Source organism: Oncorhynchus masou, chromosome 32 (assembly GCF_036934945.1).
Source record: "Oncorhynchus masou masou isolate Uvic2021 chromosome 32, UVic_Omas_1.1, whole genome shotgun sequence".
Taxonomy (NCBI): Eukaryota; Metazoa; Chordata; class Actinopteri; order Salmoniformes; family Salmonidae; genus Oncorhynchus; species Oncorhynchus masou.
The window spans coordinates 59,092,704-59,116,026 of NC_088243.1; the positions used below are offsets into that span (position 1 = coordinate 59,092,704).

At 41.7% G+C, this 23,323-nt stretch overlaps 1 protein-coding gene across 5 annotated transcripts in view; it reads right to left on the minus strand.

The window, feature by feature from the left end:
* LOC135526331 (fibroblast growth factor 13) overlaps positions 1-23,323 on the minus strand; it is a 205,694-nt gene that overhangs the window by 27,994 nt on the left and 154,377 nt on the right. For 3 of the 5 annotated variants that reach the window (XM_064954617.1, XM_064954619.1, XM_064954616.1), the window contains one exon: positions 7,323-7,433. In XM_064954617.1, the coding sequence (XP_064810689.1) occupies positions 7,323-7,433 (111 nt within the window). Of the gene's footprint in view, positions 1-7,322; positions 7,434-12,208; positions 12,896-18,336; positions 18,405-23,323 lie in introns of those variants that run through there. The other 2 variants (XM_064954620.1, XM_064954618.1) reach the window with 2 other exon arrangements.

Here is a 23,323-nt window from a genome sequence, read left to right on the forward strand (position 1 = left end):
GACTCCATGATTAGCAACATGAAGTGGGAGATCTTTAATCAATGCAAAATGGAATTACACTTTTTTCTACTTGACAAATACTGCACCAAACACCTTAGTTAGATGTAAAATTGTGCAACTAAAACTAAATTTGGCAAAAATGATTATCTTAGATTTATTCTGAGGATTTTCAGGAAGTGAAATAGGCTTCCTTTTCTACAGTGTCTCATGGGGGACAAACATCGTTAACCAAACGTGGAATCGGTCAGGAAACACACCTCCAAGACTGAAATCACGTTTTTCTAATGAGCAACAGAAAAACACACGTGCCAATTGGAGTGTTCAGTGGCTCTTTAAACCTTCCTCTTTTTGTGTTCTAGGCAACCGCCCACAGGAAGTAATGCAGTCTGGAGGCACAGTGGATTTGCAGAGAGCTTGTAGCTGATACGTTTGGCAAGAGCACAACGTTAATGTAGTTGTTCTGAGAAAATAATGTGGATGCCTGCCTGCTGGACTGTGTTGCTTCCTATACCCCTTTTGCTTTCTTTGGTTTGGTTTGCATGTTTGTTCTGTGATTTTAATTAGCATGGTTTTTAAAGTAAAATAATGGATATAGAGGAACTGAGAAGTGAAGGCAAAGTATGGGTAACTTGAAAACAAATATGGATTGATGCTATAAACTCAATTGAAATGATTTATAGAGAAAGTAATGACATAAAAATAAATGTATGAAAATAGATTTCTTTGTCCACCTCTATTTCACACTGCCTGGTCAACCCAGATTCTAAGAACCTGGTCAGTGCTCTACCATGTGACATAAACACTGTGCAGGTGGTACTTTAGGATGATGCCATGAATACACCTCGATCTCTCCTCCTCTATTTCCTCCATATCTCTCCTCTCTTCCCTCCATCTCTCATCTCATCTCCTACCTTTATCTCTCCTCTCCTACCTTTATCTCTCCACCTTCCTCTCATCCCTTCATCCTTCCCTCCCTGCCTCCCAGAGCTCCAGCAGACCCACCAGTGCCCTCCACCCTGAGCCACATCTGCTGCCTTCCTCACAGAGATAACTGATCTGGGATCAGCCAGCTATGTTACTTACTGAGTCTCTGTGTGGTGTAGCTGGCTTTCACATAGGTGGGCGTACACTTACTGTACATGATTGTGGTAGGAAGTACTTTGTGGATTGTATATGCATGTTAGTTTAGTTGATGTAGCTAAAGTGTTTTTTTTGTGAAGGTATCATTATGGGCATAGACAGGATTCCATTTTCATCATGGTCAATGTTCCCTCTAAGCTGCGAACGTGCGCAGGCGTGCAGTAGCCTGAGGCTGCGGCACAGAGCTCAAAAGAAATATCATCCCACTGAGAGAAGCTCGAGATTGAACTGCACTTAACTTTCCAGAGTTTCTCGATTAGTTAACACTATCAACGTTTCCCTTTACTTTGTCAATTGTGATCAAATCAACACAATATTAGCACCTTTCAATGCAACATACTGAAACAAAACGAACTATGCAAGAGATGTTGTTGTAGGCAGAATACATCGGAGTAGGATTCTATTGTGCACAACTCTACACAGACCGGTGTGGCATAACCAATCATAGCTGCAGTAGGCCTATATGCAAATAGACCATTACAATATATGGATCGGTGCTATTTACTTTGAACTGGACTGTGTTTCCAGCTGTGGTTGTGAATAGACGCGCTTGTTTTGAGATAATAGCAAGAGCTTCATGTAGCCACGTGCACATTTTGTTCCTATCCTTTGCTAGTTAGTGAGTTATTAGCCGAGTTATAGATAATTTGTAGTCAGCAATAGGGGCTTGATTGCTTCCTACAAGAGCACAAAACATGTACATTTTTAGCCACATTTGAAAAGCAAGTTAGGTAAAGAGGTTTTTTTTGCCTTAAAGGGGCAGTGTTGTATTTCGAGACAGGCTTGAATAAGCTAGGTAGCCAAAAGGCAGAGAGTAGCATAACTTGTCTGATTCTCTGTAATAATGGTATGGGAATAATAATTTTATTATTTTGTAAAGTGGTTTCTTCCATCAAACAACATAACATGTTTAGTCACCTACTTGTCTGAAGTACAAGTGAAGAAACAGGTTGATGTCAAGCCCTGCATGTTTTTTCCCCCAAAAGTCTAATGGAATGTAGTCCTACATTGAACACCCCACATTGGCTGCTACTGTTGGCTGAATGATAGAACAGCTATTTCCATGTTAAAATGTTATGGGAAGCATTTTTCTCCATTATTCTTTAAGATAAGCCACTCTGGTAGGCCGACATTAAGGTCAAAAAGCCACAGTAGTCTACTTGGCCACTGTTAAGGCTATAACTTAAAGCAGGTACAGCCTCAGTGTTCACAGTAAACGCGCAATGGAAGTCACACAGATTTTTCACAACCTTGAAGTTTGTGCTCAGCAGACCTGAAATTTGCTCAGTGCCCAAAACAATTAGAGGGAACATTGCTCATTGTATAGGTGACTTCATTCCTGCTACAGCTCATCTCCCTGCAGCACGAGGGGATCCTTGCACTTAATAATACTCCCTCTTCCAGTCCCTTTCTCTCTCTCTTTCTCCACCCCTCTCTCTCTCTCTTTCTCCACCTCTCTCTCTCTTTCTCCACCTCTCTCTCTCTCTCTTTCTCTCTCTCGCTCTCTCACTCTCTCACTCTCTCTCATCTGACTACATGAATATATCCACTTAACGTGTTTCTCTCTCTCCTCTCTGTCCTTTTCTCTCTCTTTGTCTGTTCGCTGCGCGCTGAGACCCGTACCCATGACACAGACAAAGCTGCGGTAAACTTCATTTCAGGGGGATTACCAGCCAATCAGCCGCCAGGGATTTTTCGAGAGTCAAAACTCAATTACTTTTACCTCACATAACACCAGAGGTGCTCGAGGAGAGAGCGGGCCAGGGCTGAGGATTCCGCACCACACACACATACCGAAAAACACGCACGCACACACAGACTCATTACCTCACCATGACCTCTAGCCTGTTTCCTGTCTTATCGTAACCACTGATGGACATGGCCATCAATGTGACTCTTTTTGCTCTGTCATTGGTCGGCAGTGGCTGACACAGTGACAACCTTTCAGATTCTCACTGACCTTTAGGTTTGAAAATCCCATTTACAAAAACACACTAACCTGAGCATGAAGTACATGTTTCTAAGTCAGTGGGTTGTAACCTCCTTCAACATGAACATAAGCGAAAGAGACATGCTCGGTCCTCATAGGAGACTGTAACTACTTTCTTTTTAATACATTTTATTGTATTGTTCTACTTCAAACCTTTTGATTCTGTACCGCATGTCTGAGAACCATTCTCCATAGGAGATGATCATGAAGGAACAAGGCAGTGCTACTGAACCCAGGCTTAACGGGCAGAGCTCAGACCATCAGCATTAACATTACTGTTCTGGTCTCAACATACAGAGAAAGGGACAAACAGATTCAAATCTACCTGACGACACAGGCTTCGCCTCCCAAGCCCTGGTCATTAATTAGCCAATTAGATCGGTGTGTGTGAATCTTGGCTGAAGTGTATAACCCGATTGATTGAGCAGTGTTCTTTGGCTGTTATTATACAAGATTAGGGTCTCTCTCTTTAACTCATTGTTGTGACAGTGAGGGAAAAGGGGTGGGTGAATTGCCTTTGAGAATGTCTTGAATCAGTGTCCCTTTGGAAACAAATTAGTGTGCATGGATGGTATTTAGCATAATTTTCAGATCATAAAGAACTAAAAACTTGTGCTACAATGTAGAAAAACATTGTTTTCATGTAGGAGGGATTTATTGACTCAACACTTGCTATTAATTTGCCTTTAATGAGGGCTGCCTGATTAGTAATATTACTTTGATTTGTCAAATAATTCTATGGCTCAAAAATTGCCTGCTCAGGTAAAGCAAAACAAATTGGACTGCTCTGAATTTGGTAAACATCAACCAACACTGCTGTATATTCATAAGGGTGCTACTGCAGCAATGTTAGAAGACTTGTGGGTGTGCGTGCGTTTGAGTAGGTCCTCCCCACCATCACAAGACACCAGTAGCACCAAGAGGACTATGCTGCCGTCACCATGGAGACAAGAGCACCCAGCGCCTAACAACTCTATTTTTGGACGGGTGCAAACGGCTTCCCTTTTCTCCCCTTCCTATTCGACCAGGCTCTATAATTTGTCTCTCCCAAATGTAAACGTTTTGCTTGGGAATAGCATGCCAATTGTTACGTAACTTATCTCAATAGGTAACTGTTAATGGCTCTATCTAACTAGCACTACGAGAAATGGGAGTGGATATGTGTTGTGCCTCCAGTGAGTATGTTGTGTTTGGTCTCTCTTCTATAAACCAGCTCCTTCCCTTCTATTTTATTCATATCTCCTTCATCCCTTCTCCCTCTCTCTTCCAGAGAAGGCAACATATTAAAACCAGACGATTACCGAGTCATTTATTGCTGTGGCTGACAAGCAGGCTGCACAGAAGGGGTGCTAATTTGTGGGATAGAAGTGTCATCTGGTTTAAGTGACTCATTTAATATAGTGGGGGCTAATTTACAGTCTCCCACAATGCGACAGTCGTTTAGTGTCGGGGTGATGGTGATGCAGGCAGCGGCAGGTACTGTATGACATCAGTGCCCTGACGACAAACCACATGGCGCCATCTGAGGCACGGGCGCCGAGCGGGAAGCTCCCGAGTCGCGCCAACGCTGTGAGGGCATGGCGCTCTGGGACTGGTAATAGTCTACCTAACACTCTCCCATGGCAACTCTGGTAGAGCGGTTATCAAGACAGGGTAGGACTGCGTTCCTATAACAACAGCTGTCAGTAGGCAGGTTTCCATTGACCCAGGCTTACTTGACAAAAGCATCGTCGCCCAAAAAGCGTTGCAACACGTGTAATGGCAACGGCAGATATAGGAGACATTCTCTAAAGATCGAAAACATTTTTTTTATCCGTTTGACAGGGATGGATTTTTATTTTGTCAAGCTTTCTTTATTGCGACAAAATTATAATCGAAACTGTTTTTTTCCTTCAATTTATTGTCGAATAATGTTTAAGGTACACGGGGCACGTGACGTCAACACGTAACTATAATGCTCCACTCTTCTAAATCTATTTTTCAACTACAAAAATAATGTTTCCTTCCAGGGTCCCTTTCCTGACTTTCAAGAATGGCTGAATTGTTTCGCCTTGTTTTTCTGGTTGGCTGGATACAGGTTTCACCAGACAATTTTTCTGTAGGCTTTTGCGGGCTACTTGAGACATGACACCGATAGGTGGGAGGGCGTACAGGCTGTAACCTATTTATTAATGCATATTTGGATAATTGGGTAATGGAAACACTTCAACCATTACATTTTTATTCAACACTGTAGGTTTTTGAGATGTACATTTTTTTAGGTGTGATGTCGTTATGTTCATCTGTTTTTATCGACACAAGATTGTTAGATGGAAACACACCATAGCGGGAAATTGTCTAATATATTTGTTCTATGAAAAAAATCTCTGGACAAGTTAATGGAAACATAGCTAGTGACCTCTTCATGTTTGTTTTTGTACTGAGAAGTGTCATAATAACCAAGTTTCCATCCAACCTTTCTATGGTTTCCATCCAACCTTTCAAACAGCAAATTTGTCTGTAAACTTTCCAAATGTCAAAGCAAAATACGCAAGACAAGGTGGGATCTTTTTGTTTCTGTAAAAGTTATGTGAGAAATGGCGTTGGAAATTGCCATCCTATGACGTAAAAGTAAGAGTGAAGCGATTATATGTTGTGTGGTCCTCCCATTACGACTCGGGAAAGCATGCAGTTTATTAGGCCACAGATAAATTAGGATGAACTTCACAAGGTGGTGAAAGTGCATGGCGATGAGCTTGATGCTCCTTTCCATGTTCTGGTGACATGATGATCCATGCCTGGCTGCAGTTTGACAAGTAAAAATGATCTTGCCATTCTCCATAATAATCTCATCACTGTATCTGAGAGCTGTTGGCTAGAGTGCACATGCCAGGACCAGAGTAGGCACATTGGCTATATAAAGCCATTTTCTTATTGACAAAACAACCAATAGAGTTAAAAATGCGATGGAAACCCATTTGACATCAAATTTTTTATTCGGTACATGGGAATTTAACAGCACAAGTTATTTTTACGTGCACTAAAACATCACGCACAGCCTTTAATCCATAACAAATTCATTTGATGGAAACACACCTCTTTGTTTACTGTGCAGATGTATTGTTTTTATGCAGATTTAAGAATATTCACATGAATATATGTCACCAATTGGATGGAGACCTACCTAATGACATAAAATTATTGGAAATCCAATACTGTTGCCAGCAATAACAGTTCTGGCAAAACAGCATGAGCAGCTGTCAGTCAATAGTCACTATGTGGCAATCAGGATGAGTGCATCTCTAACAGCCTGCACAGAATACAAAGGGATTCCATGCGCAGAGCCCTCAAACATCCATCAGTCTGTCTATCTAATTTATATATATATCCACTTGCATTGGATTGTGTTTGGGCTTGTTGAATGCATGCTGTTTTTTTTAAGCTATCAATCTCTACTTTAATCTGCCCATAGAACATCAGGGCACCCTGAGCAGTGGGATTAATGATAGTGAATTATCAATACTGTGTGGATTACAGAAAACCTGCTGTTACTAAAGGAGGTATGTAAGAGATTAAAAAAGCCAATCAACTGTACTGAGGCCATAATACTATCAGTCTTCCTAAGCACAATCTAATGCTCCATATTATTGCCATCAACCACTTTCTTTTCTATTGTTCAGTTGAAATCTCAAAGGCTTTGGAAAGCCTAAGGATTTCTAATTCCGATTAGGGATACAAATAGACTGAACTAAATAAGTCTATCTGTATGAGCGAGCGAGGAGATACGCAGTGAATATCTGTAGCAATGGAGAGATCTCAAATGTGATCCGAGCTAGAAAGTCTGTCAGTGACGACTTAGTACAGTGTGCAGAGTGTACAGATCAAAGCTGTGCTTCTTCTTTGAAACTAAATCAGCAAGGAAGTGTCTCCTTGATGTATTGTGTCGTAGCACTCTTTACTGTGTGTTGATGCACAGTAACTTCCCGTTGACAGTGTTTATATGTACAGAGAAACAGGATGGTGAGAAGATGGGCTCGTTAGATTGATAGGGTTGTATTAAATTTGACACCACCAAAAAATAAATAAAAGGAAGGGACAACATGAACTTGTCCAATAAGAAATGCTTGATTTTCAGTTTGCGTTGCTAAATGTTTTGCTATGGTGTGCCCTAATGAATACACATCCCTGGTGGCACGGAGGAGAGGAGACTTACTGTAGCCATTGTCCTCCTCCTTCGTCCCGTCGATGGTGCCATCTGCTTGCAGCTGCAGGTGGAAGCCCTGTCGACTGTACAGCTTCGTCACGATCCCCTTCAACTGGGGTTCTGAGGGGAGGAGAGAGAGAGGGAGGGAAAATAGGGAGGGGAAGAGAGGGGGAGTGTGAGATTGGAAACAGGCTCTGATTTTGCATCAAAGTTGCATCAAGATGCTGATGTAAATTCTGTTATCAAGATGCTGATCTAAGTTTTGTTATCAAGATGCTGATCTAAGTTCTGTTATCAAGATGCTGATGTAAATTATGGTATCAAGATGCTGATGTAAATTATGTTAACAAGATGCTGATGTAAATTCAGCAATCAAGATACTGATGTAAATTCTGTTATCAAGATGCTGATCTAAGTTCTGCTATCAAGATGCTGATGTAACTTCTGTTATCAAGATGCTGATGTAACTTCTGTTATCAAGATGCCTTATTTATGCCTTATTATGCCTTATTTACCCATCCACCAGCCATGTATCTTATAACAAGAGATCCTAGCCTATAGAAGCCTGGCACGCTAAGCTGTAGACTACAGTAACTAACCAGTCCCCCAGTTCTGCTCCCAATAGACCCAGCATAGCCACATTCTCAGCTCTCCAAAGGCTCAAGAGACCAGTGCAAACACATCCCTGCTGACATCTATAAGCTCTAGTCATGGATACTGGTGTATGAGCAAACAGTTCCTGACTAGAGAGACTACAAAGGAAGTATGGGTTTATTCCAAAGGGGCATGTGGCTACACCGGAGAGGATTAAAATAAGAATATGTGCTTAAGAGTTAGAGTAAATTATTATCTAGGATAAGCACTGCTTAGATGTTTTTTTAAATGTCAACTGTCTATATGATGTTTGTGTGTTCCCTCGCAAAAATGTCATGTTTTAAGAATTGGGGTATGCATGTTTATTTTCTGGTGTAATGGAAAATAATTTCCGTCCATCTATGCCATTGGTGCCCAGGACGACGATCCTCGACCGCAAACTTCTTTCTAGTAGACTGCAAAAAAGTTCTCAAAATGTTTCCACTAAAAATATATATTTTGGCAATTCACAGCATTACCATCAAGTCTGCTTAAAAATAATGAGGTCCACAGTTCTGATGCACTGTATGTTTTGCTTACAGGTTAGCTTCTTTCTCGAATATTGCTACACAGACAAAATAAAAAAATGTAACCGCTTGATTGACATAAAATTGGACGAACCCGCGGCACTATAGTTGCTAGATGTTTTTTCCCAACTGTCGCTACCATAGCAACCGTCTGAAGTTAGTACGTTTCCATTTCCACGCTTGCGAGACCTGTAACAGACCTGTAACAGAATATTCTTTGTTGTTCCAGTGGTAGTTGTTTTTTTACAACTTTTTTTCTATGAAGTTGCAGTGACCGTTTTGAATACAGTATGAGTGCTGGACCAAGCAGCAAGAAACCGAAAATCTACCACTTTCACAGTGAGTGGGAGGAAGATCATTTTTTCACCACAACAAATTCAAAATGTGTGTGTCCGATCTGCCATTCAAACGTAGCTCTTGCTAAGAAGGGAAATGTCGAGAGGCATTTCAAAACGGTTCACAAGAAATATGAAAGTGACTTTCCAGCTAAAAGTTCACTACCTATGAGAAAAGTAAAAGAGTTGAAGACTCAACTAGCTGCCCAGCAATCGATCAAAGGCCCAAATCAAAATCAAAGGCAGCCACAACTGCGTCATTCCGGGTGAGTCGCATACTAGCAAAGTACAAGAAACCAAAATGGTAAAAGAGACCTTTTTAAACGCAGCAGAATCATTGTTTGATGATTTGAAAATAAATCAGAATTCCTTTCCGCTATTAAGGATGCTCAGCTATAAAGAAATACTGTTATACAGCGCTGTGAAATGATGGATGAGGATTTGAGGGAGCATCTTCAAAAAGACAAACGAGCGCATGTTCTTTTCACTTCGATTTGACGAGTCGACAGACGTGATCGAAACCATCTCAGTTGTGCATTTTCATCAGAATGGTGTTTGAAGATATGACTGCCAAAGAGGAGCTGCTCAAAATCATATCGCTGAAAGGAAAAACTTGAGGGGAGGACATTTTTGTGGCATTCAAGGACTTTATTAATAGCACTCAGTTACTCATTTACAAACTTGTGTCCATAACTACAGACGGAACACCAGCCATGACTGGACGCATCAATGGACTCATCAAGTCAAAATACCGGTCCACTCTAACAGATGATCACCTGGACACCTGCTTGAAGCTAGCAATCAGTATATATAACCCAGACTATGCAAAGCTTGCTGACAGCATACAGTACAGATCATCCAATCAATATGGTGAAATTATGTTTAATACTGCCGAGGGGGGTGGACCGCGTTAGAAAGTAGATCCTAGGATACTAAAGTCTTGGTACCCCTGGTCTATGCCATCGAAATAAATGTTCCTGGACAACTTAGAGCACACTCTTAGAAAGTACAAATTCTACTAACCAATTGGATTACCAATATCATTAGTTAATAAAACTGGAACTGGCCGTGTTAATGATTACACAATCTTGACATTTTGGTGTGTCGTGTTTTACGAAGAGCTGTCCTTTTTCCATGTCCCTGTCCCTAGAGGAGTGTCATTTACTGTGGTTTACCACACATTTCATCCTCCCTTTCACCTACCTTCCCTTTCAACCCTGCCATTTCTACCCTCACAAAGGTTACCGCCTGGCCGATACACATGCTTTGACTATTTTTTAGCACCGCTAGCTCCCTATTATCTGAACCTTTCAAGACCAATACAGGAGGAGGCTGACGTCCTTTTCAAAGGCAGGGTTTTTCACCAAAATGTCAGTCTATTTTTCCTAAGTAATCTTATGTGTGATGCTGTGTACTGTAGCCATCTGGTTTCATGTAATAAGGCAAGTTCTTCAATGTTAGCATTGAATGCATATATGGGGATTGGAGGAGGAGAATGCTTAGAAGACTTATTTATTTGAAAATTCCCATGCTACCTCCAAAAACACACATCCACAAAGGTACAGTATGTATCGGAGACAGGGAAAGGCACCATAAGGTGAATTCAGTGCGCTGCTTTTTCTACCAGGAGATATGCTCAGGGACCTCCTCTCACACCCAAACACGCTAAAACCTCTCTGCTGCCGCTGAGGCTCCACATGTGTTACGTAAGCCACACACTGCCTGTCCTCGTCCCTTTCTGACTTCCCATCCCACCTCAGGGTGGGGATGAGGGGTGATGATAGAGGGTACTGGCTGGTATCATGGTGTGTGTCCAGTTCTGATGAAACACTGCAGGGTAGTTTAGCTCCGGCTCCGTAGCGACGCACCCTCCTCCACTCCCACCTCCCTAATGCACTTAGAAAACAGCCTGTGAACTTGATGGGAGAGGAATTAACTGGAGCTCGTTTAGGTCTGAAAGTACAGGGCTGAGTCACCCTCAACAAACCTCGGCGGTGCTCATTAACCAGGAGCCAGGTTCAAGTAGCCATGTAAACATCACAGAGAACCAGCCATACGGTAGTGCTGGGATCTAGCATGGCTAATGTTAGGAGATGTTAGGAGCCCCATGATCAAAAGCCCAGCTAATGTTAGGAGATGTTAGGAGCTAATGGTCAAACGCAGACTGAGGTTTGTCTGACTATAGCGTGGCTCCCTGGCTGTGGCTAGGTGCTGTAAGCTGCAGTGGGTGCTAAGCCTTCATTACTATATTAATCGGGCCTCTGAGAAATAGACTGCATGGGCCACTCAGGGACTCTTAGAGCTCCCTTGGGATTCCTTATCTGTTTCCGGTTAGAGCACTGCCTTGAAGTACATCCACTATACTGCATTGGCTGTACAGGAAATGTCCCTGGATCCCCCCCCCTCCCCCGTTTTAAAATCCCAAAATAGAAAGTGTAATACACAATGAAAATGTGTTAAACTTCAAATGCTGGGTGTTTACTGTACACCCTGTGTCCCATTATAGTACTTCAAAGCAATATATCTGCATAGCCTTTTAGAGGCTTTTTGAAGCTTGCTCATTGTGGATTCATCACAATAGACAGAAGAATGGTAATGATATGTAAAGACCACAAACCCAGTGGGCTTTTGTTATGCATTAAACCAGCTTAGCTGGCTCCATTGTCCTGGTCCACCTGGGATTACATGAGCAGACATTGAGGTATGAAACACCAATATAGCATATCCTTTAGGTCAGGGATCATCAACTAGATTCAGCCACAGGCCGGTTGTTTCTTGAGCAGATGGTCAGGGGTCCGGAACATAATTACATATAATTTGTAGACTGCAAATTGATGGCAAGAAGCCCAAACAGGATATAATATTTTACTAATACATAAAAGACTGTAAAAACACCAGCAAATCAGCTCCAAGTGATTTTAATTTTTGAAATCTGTTCAAAATTATTCCAACACATAATAGAGAGACACGTGATCCTATATAAATGTATGCAAGGTTTAAAATAATTATGTCCAACCATTTAAAAAAGACTAGAAAATTTGGGGGGCCAATTAAAATCAGTGGCCGGGCCGCAGGCCGCCAGTTGGAGAATCCTGCCTTAGGTCGTTAAGTACAGTCTGAAATGTCACAAATCCAACTAAATGAACAAAAACACATATCTATAGGATACTTACTCACTGTCTTTGCTGGGCTCTAAAGGTTTATATATATATATATATAAATCTAATATCAAATCTAATAATTGTACTGTTATCCTATATAGCCACTTCGTTTGCCCAGTTCCCCTAATGTTTGGTGCACAGAGCAGAGTTGGTGAAAGTGATGAAACAAAGAAATGGCAACAATAATCAAACATGGATTTTGATTGTGATGGTCTAATGAAAGTATATCCAAACCAGACCTGGTCGCCTCCGTCTCCTCTTCTTGGAGCCGAAGAGTTTGACCCGAGAGAACATAGACAACCGACTGGGTTTGTTCTCGCATTGCTTTGTCTTATTCGGGCTGCTAACGCAGCGGCAGGCATTAGATTTCTCCCGCTCCCTCGCCTGCCTTTTCTGCCGAATAAGGGAGCTGGCTATCGCTGCAGCCATGGCCAGTTTGACGGGTTTCCCGAGGAAACTTCCACACTATAAAAAAAATGTTTCACCTCTTCCTCCCGACCGTAGGACTTCTACTTTAAAATCTTACTCAAGGCGCAGTGGTCATCCAAATAGTGCTCAAATGCAAAGCGCAGTTATTATTCATTAATTGTGCTAAAAACATGACATTCTGCATATAAAATTGCAGTCAGTGCATAAAAAAGTACCTCCACTCTTCTTCAAAATGCTGGCAATTACATGTTCTGTAAATGTATAATTTTTCTGATGGTTTTGTTGGGGGTAGCTTGGTAATGGTGCATCTTATCTCCGGAAAAAAAATAAGTTCCACTCTCATGCAGCACATACAGTTTACCAGAGCGCGAGGTATTGATCCTCCAACTGTGTCATTTCCTCAGCATCATAACTAAATACGCGCAGCACTGTTCCCCTAAAAAGCCGGTTTGAACCATCCCACAAAAGCATGGACCGTGCACATCAAGAGTGGCGCAGAGGCAGGTGGTCTTGAACGGCGCTAAACGCGCAGACAGAAAAACACCTGTTAGAGAACACAGAGAGAAACATTCCAATGCTGATGTTTTTTCTCTTTTCTTTTTGGTAGGTTAATCTTCCTCGTCACTGGCAAAACCCTGCTGGTACTAAACCTATTTAATATGTAGCGACGGGTGAGGTGAGAGAGACTAGTTATTATGGAGATTCCATTAGTTTTTCCTCTCTTGTTCAAGAGTGGTGACAATAGTTATTGAAATAAAGCTCTTCATTCAAATGCAGAATCAGACCCTAGTGCATGGTACAGTCTCAGCTATACTGCTGTGCTCTAAGGGAGCATACTACCCAGGCGCAGAACTAGCGTGGGGGCGTAAGATTCTGGTACCCTCTCTCACTCTGTCCCTTCATTTATTCAATAACCATTCAATGAGTATGCCAATTACGCCTAACCATTAAACATACGAAAGATTCATTTAAAAAGTTGTCATACAAAAGATTCATATATATTTTTCAGATGAAATGATATCACTTGCAGTAAATCACATAGTCTACCCTAATTAATACAAAACACCACTTCCTTATCATGCATTATCATATACAACTACAAAAGTACATTTTCTGAAAACAATTTGGTGTATTGCTAGATTGTTTCAAGTACTTCTTGTTTTGAAATAAGTTATAGTAGTGGTAGTGACTGCAGTAGTAATGGTAGCGACGGGTTATATTGATTGATTGGCTGACTGGCTGATTGATTGATTGGATAGGAATGCCTGAACATGTGAACATTGTTTTGGTGTCTCTTAAAAGATTCAAGAGTTACCATTGGTGGATTATTTTATGCACATTTATATAGTTACAGTTGATACAAGTTATTTTAGAATTTGAAGTTAGAATAGCCTTAACCTGAGAAAATTGTTTTGGTATCTCCAGCTATTAAGGTTTAAAAGTTACTGTTGGTCAGTTATTTTCTGCAAATCGATGCAAATATATATAGTTAAAGTTGGTAAAGATTTTAAAGAATTGGCAGTTAGGATAGCCTCAACAAGTTAAAGTTAGTTTAGTTAAAATGATTGTTGGTGGGTATTATATGTAAATGTATGCACATTAAGTAATCATTTGTGGTGCGGACCAAAGCTAGACCCTTGCTAATGCGAACCAGAGCTAGCTAGCTATGCCCAAGACCAAAGCTGGACCAGAGCTAGTGCAGACCAGAGCAGTAGTAGTGGTCAGTAATTGTGTTGTTGTGGTCAGTAATTGTGGTCAATAGTGTGGTTCAGTTGTTGTGTGGTCAGCAGTTGTGTGGTTGTGGTCAGTAGTTGTGGTCAGTAGTTGTGTGGTTGTGGTCAGTAGTTGGGTAGTTGTGCTCAGTTGTTGTGTTGTTGTGGACATTAGTTGTTTGTCTCAGTAGTTGTGGTCAGTAGTTGTGTGAACGTGGTCAATAGTTGTGGTCAGTAGTTGTGGTCAGTAGTTGTGGTCAGTAGTTATGGTCATTCGTTTTGGTCAGTCGTTGTATTGTGGTCAGTAGTTGTGCGGTTGTGGTATGTACTGGTCAGTCGTTGTGGTCAGTCCTTTTTAGGTTGTGGTCTGTAGTTGTGGGCAGTAGTTTTGTGGTTGTGGTCAGTAGTTGTAGTCAGTAGTTGTGTGTTTGTGGTCAGTAGTTGTGTGGTTGTGGTCAGTAGTTGTGTGCTTTAGTAGTTGTGGTCAGTAGCTGTGTGGTTGTGGTTCAGTAGTTGTGTAGTCAGTAGTTGTGTGCTTTAGTAGTTGTGGTCAGTAGCTGTGGGGTTGTGGTTCAGTAGTTGTGTAGTCAGTAGTTGTGTGCTTCGGTAGTTGTGTGCTTTAGTAATTGTGGTCAATAGTTGTGTGGTTGTGGTCAGTAGTTGTTTGATTCAGTAGTTGTGTGTTTGTGGTCAGTAGTTGTGTGTTTCTGGTTAGTAATTGTGGTCAGTAGTTGTGGTCATTAGTTCTGTGGTTGTGGTCAGTCGTTGTAGTCAGTAGTTGTGGTCAGTATCTGTGTGGTTGTGGTCAGTAGCTGTGGTCAGTCATTGTGGTCAGTAGTTGTGTGGTCAGTAGTTTTTTGTTTGTGGTCAGTCGTTTTGTGGTTGTGGTCAGTAGCTGTGTGGTTGTGGTTCAGTAGTTGTGTGGTCAGTAGTTGTGTGGTTCAGTAGTTGTGTGGTTCAGTAGTTGTTGTCAGTAGTTGAGTGGTTGTGGTCAGTATTTGTTTGGTTCAGTAGGTTGTGGTTTAGTAGTTGTGTGGTCAGTAGTTGTATGGTTGTGTAGTTGAGTGGTTCAATAGTTGTGGTCAGTAGTTGAGCGGTCAGTAGTTTTTTGTTTGTGGTCAGTAGCTGTGTGTTTCTGGTCAGTAGTTGGGGTCTGTAGTTGTGGTCAGTCGTTGTGGTCATTAGTTGTGTGCTTGTGGTCAGTAGATGTGTGCTTGTGGTTCAGTAGTTGTGTGGTCAGTATTTGTGTGGTTCAGTAGTTGTGTGGTTCAGTAGTTGTGTGGTTCAGTAGTTGTGGTTCAGTAGTTGTGGTCAGTAGTTGTGTGGTTGGGGTCAGTAGTTGTGGTCAATTATGGTCAGTAGTTGTGGTTAGCAGTTGTGTGGTTAGTAGCTGTGTGGTTGTGGTCAGTAGTTGTGGTCAGTCATGGTCAGTGATTGTGGTCAGTAGTTGTGTGGTTGTGGTCTGTAGTTGTGTGTTTGTGGTCAGTAGTTGTGTGGTTGTGGTCAGTAGCTGTGTGGTTGTGGTTCAGTAGTTGTGTGGTTCAGTAGTTGTGTAGTCAGTAGTTGTGTGCTTTAGTAGTTGTGGTCAGTAGCTGTGTGGTTGTGGTTCAGTAGTTGTGTGGTTCAGTAGTTGTAGTCAGTAGTTGTGTGGTCAGTAGTTGTGGTCAGTATCTGTGTGGTTGTGGTCAGTCGTTGTGGTCAGTAGCTGTGGTCAGTCGTTTTGTGGTTAGTAGCTGTGTGGTTGTGGTTCAGTAGTTGTGTGGTCAGTAGTTGTGTGATTCAGTAGTTGTGGTCAGTAGTTGAGCGGTTGTGGTCAGTATTTGTTTGGTTCAGTAGGTTGTGGTTCAATAGTTGTGATCAGTAGTTGAGAGGTCAGTAATTTTTTGTTTCTGGTTAGTTGCTGTGTGTTTCTGGTTAGTAGTTGTGGTCTGTAGTTGTGGTCAGTCGTTGTGGTCATTAGTTGTGTGCTTGTGGTCAGTATATGTGTGCTTGTGGTTCAGTAGTTGTGTGGTACAGTAGTTGTGGTCAGTAGTTGTGTGGTTGCGGTCAGTAGTTGTGGTCAGTGGTTGTGGTCAGTAGTTGTGGTTAGTAGTTGTGTGGTTGTGGTCAATAGTTGTGGTCAGTAGCTATGTGGTCAGTAGTTGTGTGGTTGTGGTCAGTCATTGTGGTCAGTAATTGTGCAATTAACAATGGTTCCTGCAATAATTATAGCACTTTAAACTATGTGTATGAGATAAGAACGGGACCTGCAAGCGCAAGCTCCACTGCAGTACCTTGGACAACAACACTGACTTTAGTGCCTTGAGATTTTGCTACCACCACCAACTCCACTAGCCAGTCAGGACTGTGTGGAAGAGACCCAAACAAACATGACCATGGTGCTCAAGTGCGAGATGCAGTGACCAATGACTTGGAGTGTGGGCAAAGCCCTGACAAAGTTGGAGATGGATTGGGCTATAACTCTGCCCCCGACACACTTGGTCAGGTGAAGAAAACCCTGAATGCAACCACTGGCAGAAAACAACAACACTGGGTGATGGAATCAATTAGACACGAGCAGAGACTGATCCATCAACAATATTCCACATCCTGTTTGTCTGTCCTTAGAGCAGGGCGAGGAGATGAGCGTTTGGCAACAACAGGAAGCTCGCACCCCCACATTTTTCACCAACGCGTTGCCATGGCAGTGTGGCCTCTGCCAGTTTGCCTTGCACTGAGGGGCACTTCAACTTCTGTTGATCTGGCCAAATAGGTTATTTACAATGAAAAATATGAGGATGCCAACGATGTTGAGGATAAACATGAGAGCAACTGAACACAGTCATCTACCTTTTACTTGCCTACGTAAAATCATAAATCGCTCGCAACTCTGTGAAACTGATAGGCTACCATTTTGGATGACAAGCGATCTAAAAAAACTCTCACGACAAGACAGTAGGCTATGACAGCACAGGAGTCATGTCCTGTTATTGCATCAACTGCAAGATCAAACGTCTGTAGGGAGACAGCACTCCCTCACTGACAAGGCTACTGACAACAACTCCCTGCAGAAACAGCAGTAGTCTACTTCTCCTCAGCCTCCCCTCCCTCTGTTTCCTCTCCGTGCTTCACATCGGAAATCAAAGCCTCCACATGGGCGCCACCTACAGTCCAGATCTGAAGCTGCCGTACACAAACTTTACATCTGATATGATTCACAGATCAATAGCGTTGTACATTAGGCTCTACTGCATACACTGCCACACACGGACACCAAAGACCATATTTAAATTAAATACAAAGAAAAATTAGGACGAAACTGTTACTTCAATTACAAAGAAATAGACTATTATCCAATCATCTCAATTAGGCATCTATACAATCATAGAGGGAATAGACAATAATAAAAGGCGGTTTCTGGAAACACTCAAGAGTCCAGAGTATGCCGATAGCCGACATATTTAACAGAAAAGGGTACTGTAGGTTATAGGCTACATTTTCAAACTTGAACTACCATTAACATTAACCAGTGCGATCAAAATAGATCTTTCAACATCGTTAAAAAACAACAACATATTACCGATATATTTACTACCATTGATATGCACCAAAAAGTTACATTTTGAATTCTATGCATCAGTTTTAGCAAGTATGCTATTATACATCCTAGGCTACACATCAACTAAATATAATAAGCGTTTGACCTCAAGACAAGTTCTGTTTGATAGAGTTCTACAGCACTTCTATCGCCCAGGTCATCTTCCTTCAACACCATGGACAGCTCCAGCGCCAAGTTGTGCGCCTCTGTCAATAACATCCTTGTTCCACCACAGATCATGCAGCAAAACACAAAGTAAATAGGATATTTGTATACTCGCGATATGGGGCATATTCCACATCAAGTACATCAGAAAGTAGGCTATGTCCCTAGAAGTCAAACAAACAGAAGAAAATGTACAGGAACACTTGGAAAGGAGAAGCACAGCCTACCCGACGCAGATTTCCTCAAGGGAAAAGTCTTGCTTCTATGCATAACTCAAGCCAAGAAAAGTGTCCTCAATACGAACAATAGCCGACAGATTTTGGATTGAAAGCAAGGAGATGCCACAAAAGTTTAAACCAGATAATTCAAAGAGCTGTCAAAGGCGTAGACGGAGAAAGCGTCAAGGCGGGGCCGGCAGAAGATGGAGAAGAAGATCATTAACAGACGGACATTAGTGACATGCCATTATGACGCTCTGAAATACTCATTAAAGATGCATTTGGAGGTCTTGTTGGTTTGGAGTGTTGACACTAAACTGCTGCAGGCTCGCTGAGTCGAAAATGAAGAAAAGGGGTCGAAATTGCTCGTAGAGAATGTACTTCCTGCCTAGAGCAGAGAATAGTTTCCTCTCATATTACAGCAACATGGATGTAAAACGATCCTTTAATGTGCCGGGTAAAATGGTTATGCAGGCCCTGTCCACTTTCCACTGAAATGCATCGACGTCATCAATGATGACGCATTAGCAGAGTTTTATTTTTATTTTTTACATGGAAGCTCTGTTGTTCTGGACACTTAAGAGAGATTTTTAACAAACTGGTACAGTGGTATTGAAATTGGCTTTCCAATTTATGCTTTATCACATAAACTGCCATAGATAAAGGGCAATCATACACAGAAGATAATTGAATCAGGCCAACTTGAAGACATGATTCAAACGTTCTTACATTAAATGACCATCTTCCATGTTTAATGAGAAATGACAGATAGAGGATGAACTTACTTAATCTACATAAAGTATAGAAGAAAATGAGAATATTGTTGATCAAACTCTCTAAGACAATTCATTGTGATGGCTAATATATTGAAGGCCTAAACTGTGGTGAATGTGATTCTCTTGTATACCGTAGGACAGGAGTATTCAACTCTTACACTACGAGGTCTGGAGCCTGCTGGCTTTCTGTTCAACCTGATAATTAATTGCACCCACCTGGTGTCCCAGGTCTAAATCAGTCCCTGATTAGGAACAATGAACAATAGCAGTGGAACTGGCTTCGAGGTCCAGAGTGGAGTTAGAGGACTGTAGGTAGATACCTTGAGGCAGAGGCATAAGCAGATCCTGAACACCAGATGAACACTAGATGGGGCAAGTGACCAGCCTTACATTGTTGTTGCAGGCTTGCCATTGAAGTTGGCAATAACCTGCGCTTTAAAAATCAGACTTACTGAAAGTCTGTAATAGTATGACCTCTCAAAGTAGGCCTACAATTTCTAAATATATTAACTATTACACTTAAGACTTGTAACTTAGACAGTACTGTATGTATGTATGTGTATCAATCTGTATCAATTGCCATAAAAACATGTGTTTTGTCCCATGCTCTGCCCATCAATAATCCTGCCATAGGATAAGTGGCCCCCAACAGTGACAAGAGGCGACTCCGGGATGCTGACGTTCTAGGCAGAGTTGCAAAGAAAAAGCCATATCTTAGATTAAGATGGGCAAAAGAACACAAACACTGGACAGAGGAACTCTGTCTAGAAGGCCAGCATCCCGGAGTCGCCTCTTCACAGTTGATGTTGAGACAGGTGTTTTGCGGGTACTACTTAATGAAGCTGCCATTTGAGAACTTGTGAGGTGTCTGTTTCTCAAACTAGACACAATGTACTTGTTCAGTTGTGCACTGGAGCCTCCCACTCCTCTTTCTATTCTGTTTAGAGCCCGTTTGTGCTGTTCTGTGAAGGGAGTAGTACACAGTGTTGTACGAGATGTTCAGTTTCTTGTCAATTTCTCATATGGAATAGCCTTCATTTCTCAGAACAAGAATAGACTGACGAGTTTCAGAAGAAAGTACTTTGTTTCTGGACATTTTGAGCCTGTAATCAAACCCACAAATGCTGATGCTCCAGATACTCAACTAGTCTTAAGAAGGCCAGTTTTATTGCTTCTTTAATCAGACAACAGTTTTCAGCTGTGCTAACATAATTGCAAAAGGGTTTTCTAATGATCAATTAGCCTTTTAAAATTATAAACTTGGATTAGCTAACACAACGTGCCATTGGAACACAGGAGTTGCTGATAGTGAGACTGTACGCCTATATAGATATTCTATAAAAAAATCTGCCGTTTCCAGCTATAATAGTCATTTACAACATTAACAACATTAACCATATCTACACTGTATTTCTGATCAATTTGATGTTATTTTAATGGACTTTTTTTGTTGCTTTTCTTTCAAAATCAAGAACATTTCTAAGTGACCCCAAACTTTTGATCAGTAGTGTATATATATACAGTCGTGGCCAAAAGTTTTGAGAATGACACAACTATTCATTTTCACAAAGTCTGCTGCCTCAGTTTGTATGATGGCAATTTGCATATACTCCAGAATGTTATGAAGAGTGATCAGATGAATTGCAATTCATTGCAAAGTCCCTCTTTGCCATGCAAATGAATTGAATCCCCAAAAAACATTTCCACTGCATTTCAGCCCTGCCACAAAAGGACCAGCTGACATCATGTCAGTGATTCTCTCATTAACACAGGTTCTAGTGTTGACGAGGACAAGGCTGGAGATCACCCTGTCATGCTGATTGAGTTTGAATAACAAATTGGAAGCTTCAAAAGGAGGGTGGGGCTTGGAATCATTGTTCTTCCTCTGTCAACCATGGTTACCTGCAAGGAAACACATGCCGTCATTATTGCTTTGCACAAAAAGAGCTTCACAGGCAAGGATTTATCGGATCATCAAGAACTTCAAGGAGAGCGGTTCAATTGTTGTGTAGAAGGCTTCAGCGAGCCCAAGAAAGTCCAGCAAGCACCAGGACCGTCTCCTAAAGGTGATTCAGCTGTGGGATCGGGGCACCAACAGTATAGAGCTTGCTCAGGAATGGCAGCAGGCAGGTGTGAGTGCATCTGCACGCACAGTGAGGGGAAGACTTTTGGAGGATGGCCTGGTGTCAAGAAGGGCAGCAAAGAAGCCACTTCTCTCCAGGAAAAACATCAGGGACAGACTGATATTCTGCAAAAGGTACAGGGTTTGGACTGCTGAGGACTGGGGACAAGTCATTTTCTCTAATGAATCCCCTTTCCGAATTGTTTGGGGCAACCAGAAAAAAGCTTGTCCGGACAAGGTGAGCGCTACCATCAGTCCTGTGTCATGCCAACAGTAAAGCATCCTGAGATCATTCATGTGTGGGGTTACTTCTCAGCCAAGGGCTCACTCACAATTTTGCCTAAGAACACAGCCATGAGAAAAGAATGGTACCAACACATCCTCCGGGAGCAACTTCTCCCAACCATCCAGGAACAGTTTGGTGATGAACAATGCCTTTTCCAGGATGATGGAGCACCTTGCCATAACGCAAAAGTGATAACTAAGTGGCTCGGGGAACAAAGCATCGATATTGTGGGTCCATGGCCAGGATACTCCCCAGATCTTAATACCATTGAGAACGTGTGGTCAATCCTCAAGAGGTGGGTGGACAAACAAAAACCCACAAATTCTGACCAACTCCAGGCACTGATTATGCAAGAATGGGCTGCCATCAGTAGAATGTGGCCCAGAAGATAATTGACAGCAGGCCAGGGCCGATTGCAGAGGTCTTGAAAAAGAAGGGTCAACACTGCAAATATTGACTCTTTGCATCAACTTCAGGTAATTGTCAATAAAAGCCTTTGACACTTATGAAATGCTTGTAATTATACTTCAGTATTCCATAGTAACATCTGACTAAAATATCTTAAGACACTGAGGCAGCAAACCTTGTGGAAATAAATAATTGTGTCATTCTCAAAACTTTTGTAACTTCTGTACATATAAAATAAAATCGTTAAAAAAGAAGACACCTGTACCATGTCAAATATAAAGCTGAAATGTATTCAATTTTGAGTTTGCATACCAATATTACACTTTATATGTATAGCATAAGACTGAAATATAACAAAACTGTTTGACGTAGAAACACTGGATTTTCTGTGTAATTAAAAAAAAGAAAAGGTTATTAATTATGAAATCATGAAAAATATGAATAACATCTCATCCTTGAGGCCACTGCAGGAAAGGTGTCTACACCTACTATTTACATTTTACGGACACGGGACAAACATGGTATAACCAAAGTTAAGTCAACTGGCTGCTGCTGTGATGATATGGAGTGGTAATAATATGAATATTGCAACAGGTTTCAACTTGAGAGGTGTTGTGGAAATAATCAGAATTTGTTGGTAACATAGGTAAGATGTTTTATATTCATCATATGTTTATAAGTTACTTCTCATCAGAATTGTATTTTTGTATAATACTGTGGCGGGGTTGCAGTTATCTGTTCTATGTCAAGACTAAGTTGCATGGGCCGCAGAAAGGGGAGAGGTCAAAGTGTCATCATGTGTAAACATATCTTTTGCTCCACTGTGTGTGTGCCAGTCACCCCCTAATTTTCCCATCGGGGAAAAGGAGGATGGCAGTGTCTGGAATCATTCTCATGCTCCCTTTTATCTTAACCTATAGCCTCACTCTCCTCTCCGTGAGCTTGTCCAGGATTGGTTGTAATTTAGAATTGGTTGTATCTAAATGACAATTTGATATATACCTGTTGATATGGAGGATTGGTTTATGGTTCTGAGTTTGAGAAAGGAGACAAAGCTGAACAATGAATTATGCCGATGCTGTCTTATCCTGTGTATCTTTGCTATAAAGGATCCCATTTGCCATTATTTTGGGACTCTCAACTTTTCATTAGAGATACTGAACTGTTGAAAGTCAAAATGCTATAGAGCTCATATAATTAAAGATGGACTTTGATAACTAACTCTGACTTGTGTGTGTGGTTTGCTCCCATGATTTGGTAAATAGAGGAAATTTCCACGACAGAGGCGAACGTCAAGAAAGAGAGGAGAAAGAGAGATGGTCACCCAGCCTACCAGGGCTGACGCATGTGTGTGTGTGTCTGTGTCTGTGTGTGTGTGTGTGTGTGTTTGTATGCGTGCGTGCGTCTGTATGTGCTAGCAAACCAGCTTTGTGTTTGCTGCAGTGTGCCAGTCTGACAAGTGTCCATTAATTACTGTGGTGCTCCAGAATGGCAGTCTACTGTGGCCTCCTCGCAGTTCCACTGGGCCAGGGGCATCTCCACTGTTCTACTAACTCCACTCCCAGCCACAGCCTCATGGGAGTGGGAAGAGAGTCTACATGGACAACCTAAAACTCAGTACACACACAGGCAATAACAGTAGCTATTAGGGCACCAATAGG